The following is a 2,966-nucleotide window of genomic DNA, read 5'->3' as shown; positions in this document are numbered from 1 at the left end:
TATATCCAAAATTAATAATTATTAATCCTAAGTTTAAGAGATATAATTAGTTATACATCCATTGTAAACGTAAATGTAAAAGGACTTGAATTTTCAGAAGGTAAAGACAGATAATCTCGTTGGTAAATGGTAATGCACACGCTTTCTATTAATTAAATTCAACACATTTACTGCCAAGTAAAGATAGATAATTTCGTTCATAATATCCCACGCGCTTTATATTAGTTAATGAGTGTAAAATGTACATTATTTAAACTCAATTACATATAGACAATCTCGTTGGTAATCTAAGTTTTAAAAATTAGTAGCTACCCTATCCAGTAAACATTAACATTTATTGTCTTAATATAAACAAATTTAAATTTGCTTTATAGTTTTCAATATTATTATTAATACATTAGTAAAATAATCATTTTTATTTTTTATTAAATCAAAACAATTCATTGTCTATGGCAGTTCAATATTAATTATAACTATTTGTATATTTTTTATTAAATTAAAATAATTAATTATATTTTAATTAATTTCTTTAATATGTGTGAAATTAATTAAGAGGAATAAGAAACAAATGAAGGCGTGGGTGAACAACGATATCAGAAGTTACTATATAAAAATGCACATTGGTAATTATAATTATTTATATATATTTTTATTAAATCAAAACAAACTATTTTCTTTTGTCATTCAATATTAAGTACAAATATTTATATATATTTCTAATAAAATAAAACAATTAGTTATATTTCAATTTCTTTAATATGTATAAAATTAAGTAAGAGAGTATATGAAATACTAAACATAAACGACAATTAATTGTGGCCAATCTATAAAAACGATAGTGGATGTTATTACATATATAAAAAATACACAAAGGAAGAAAAAAAACAGAGATCTAAAATTGTGATTAGCCTTAGAATATTTTACTGATCAATATAATTTGATCATCCTCATATATGATCGAGCATCAAATACAACAAATATTGAGGAGAATTCAATATTCTAAACAAACCCTAAACATAAGTTCAAAATCATCTCATTCCAATAATCTTTTTTTCTCTCGTTAGGAATGAATGGACGTCAAGAATGATTAGAACCAAAAATCTACAATTTTTTTGAAATAAACACAAATTTTTTTTTTGCATTTGTTTATAAATCCAAGCCCCTTTCTCGAAATAAAAGAAAAAGGGTAATACTATACATTTTTGGTGTAAAGATTAATACACTGTCACTATACTATACATCATTTATTTGTGTTATGAGCTTAAAGATAAAAGAGATGAATTAACAGTGTATAAAACTCTTAAACCGTTACGTTACCAGTCAACTGCTGCACCTCAACGCATTTCGGGGAGAACCAGCTAGCTCTGGGCTCGAGTGGCATTTCACCCCTAACCACATATATATATTTACTAAAGAATGGTCAAACCTCTTGTGTTTTGCAAAAGAGGAGTGAAAGGCATCATCTTTTCCTTGCAATAATCAAAACCCGCATCAGAGTTCATACTCACAAAATCCTGCACAGAAAATTTCCCATATTTTTTCTCATCTTTGCGAAGGCACTTAACGACGTCGTTGAAGAACCCTACTTCACATGGCAAAACCAAACCACCGTTGCACGTAAACCCAAACTCCTCTTCCGTTTCTTTGAGGAGACACGCGAAAATTGGAAGGTTCAGGAACCGCGTTGGGATAACAAAACGCTTGCGTTCTGTTCCAACGTAGACGAAGAGAGACCCTGACGGAGCGCGTGGTGATGAAACGGCGTCGTTTAAGGTGCGACGACGAAGGCTGATTCGCTTCCACCGTATGAGAAAATCTTTGAGATACGCCATTTGACGAATCTTGTCCACCTTCTTCATCGCACCCGCCATTGAAGGGGAGAGAGAGAGAGAGTGAGTGAAGAAAATATAAGTGATTTGGTTTCAGAGAGTAATGAAATTGATTCTAGTTACTAGTTAAGAGAATGATTTGTGTTTTTATTTATACTAAAATCCCAAACTGTCCCTATCTATGCATATTTTAATTTTTTTTTTGTACACTTTTGTTTTTTTAGAAGAATATATAATATATATATATATATATATATTATATATATATATATATATTTAATGATATTGTATGAGTTGTATATAATATGATTGTATTATAAAGCACATTTAATTATTATTAACTCAAAAAGTAATAATATAAATAATGTATTATAAATATTGCTTAAATATCTCACTCTTTCTTGCTTGGGAAGAGCCAGATTTTATAGTATTTTATTGTAAATAATAAAGATTGTAATATTTATGTACTCATAGTGTAAAAATTTATTTACAGCAAATATATCCTTCATTATTTATTTAGATTACTTTTTTGAGAGTCAATAATAATAGAAAATGAATGATGAATGATATGATGACAACATATAAAACTCATACAATATGAGTGTATACATTTTTCTCAATAATGCAACTAAAATAACATTATATATTTCTCATTTGAAATCATATGAAGAGAAATATGAGTGATAAAATGAGTAATAAATTAAAACATATAATGTAAGCGTGTATTAAGTTTCAAAAAGATTTAAAAAAAAAAGTTAAGAATAATATAAAAAAATAACATACTTTATGATGAGAATGAAAAGAAAAATTGGTAACAAATCTTTTAAGGAATATAATATCTAATATCTAACACCGCAAATTTTACGATTTTAAATTATAAGATTTTATTAATATTTTTATTAATTATATATTCGAAAATGAATTTCTGGGAATTTTCGGTAAAGAATTAGACAAAAATGTAGTCGAGATTTAGTCTTGTAATTTTATTTCCTATTTTGGTAATTTTCGGAGACAGTCGGTTCTGAACCACTATCGGGGCCGAAATCCACTCGGTACGGCTCAAAAATTGGTTTTTGAGTTCCGTAACTCGGAATTGAATTCCGATCGCAACGTTGGCTTCGTAATTTCATTTCGAGT

The 2,966-nt window shown here is 27.7% G+C and overlaps 1 protein-coding gene across 1 annotated transcript; it reads right to left on the bottom strand.

The window, feature by feature from the left end:
- LOC109350458 (auxin-responsive protein SAUR23-like) lies at nucleotides 1,410-1,932 on the bottom strand. Its single transcript, XM_019591695.1, has one exon. The coding sequence runs from the start codon at nucleotides 1,869-1,871 to the stop codon at nucleotides 1,410-1,412; it is 462 nt and encodes a 153-aa protein (XP_019447240.1). The 5' UTR covers nucleotides 1,872-1,932.

The sequence above is a fragment of the Lupinus angustifolius genome, chromosome LG06, assembly GCF_001865875.1.
Source record: "Lupinus angustifolius cultivar Tanjil chromosome LG06, LupAngTanjil_v1.0, whole genome shotgun sequence".
Classification (NCBI taxonomy): domain Eukaryota; kingdom Viridiplantae; phylum Streptophyta; class Magnoliopsida; order Fabales; family Fabaceae; genus Lupinus; species Lupinus angustifolius.
Note: the sequence above shows the minus strand (reverse complement) of the source record. Positions and strands in the feature narration are given on the sequence as shown.

Excerpts from the sequence above, each read along its gene's own strand:
- LOC109350458 (XM_019591695.1), bottom strand. The coding sequence starts at position 1,871 with ATGGCGGGTGCGATGAAGAAGGTGGACAAGATTCGTCAAATGGCGTAT.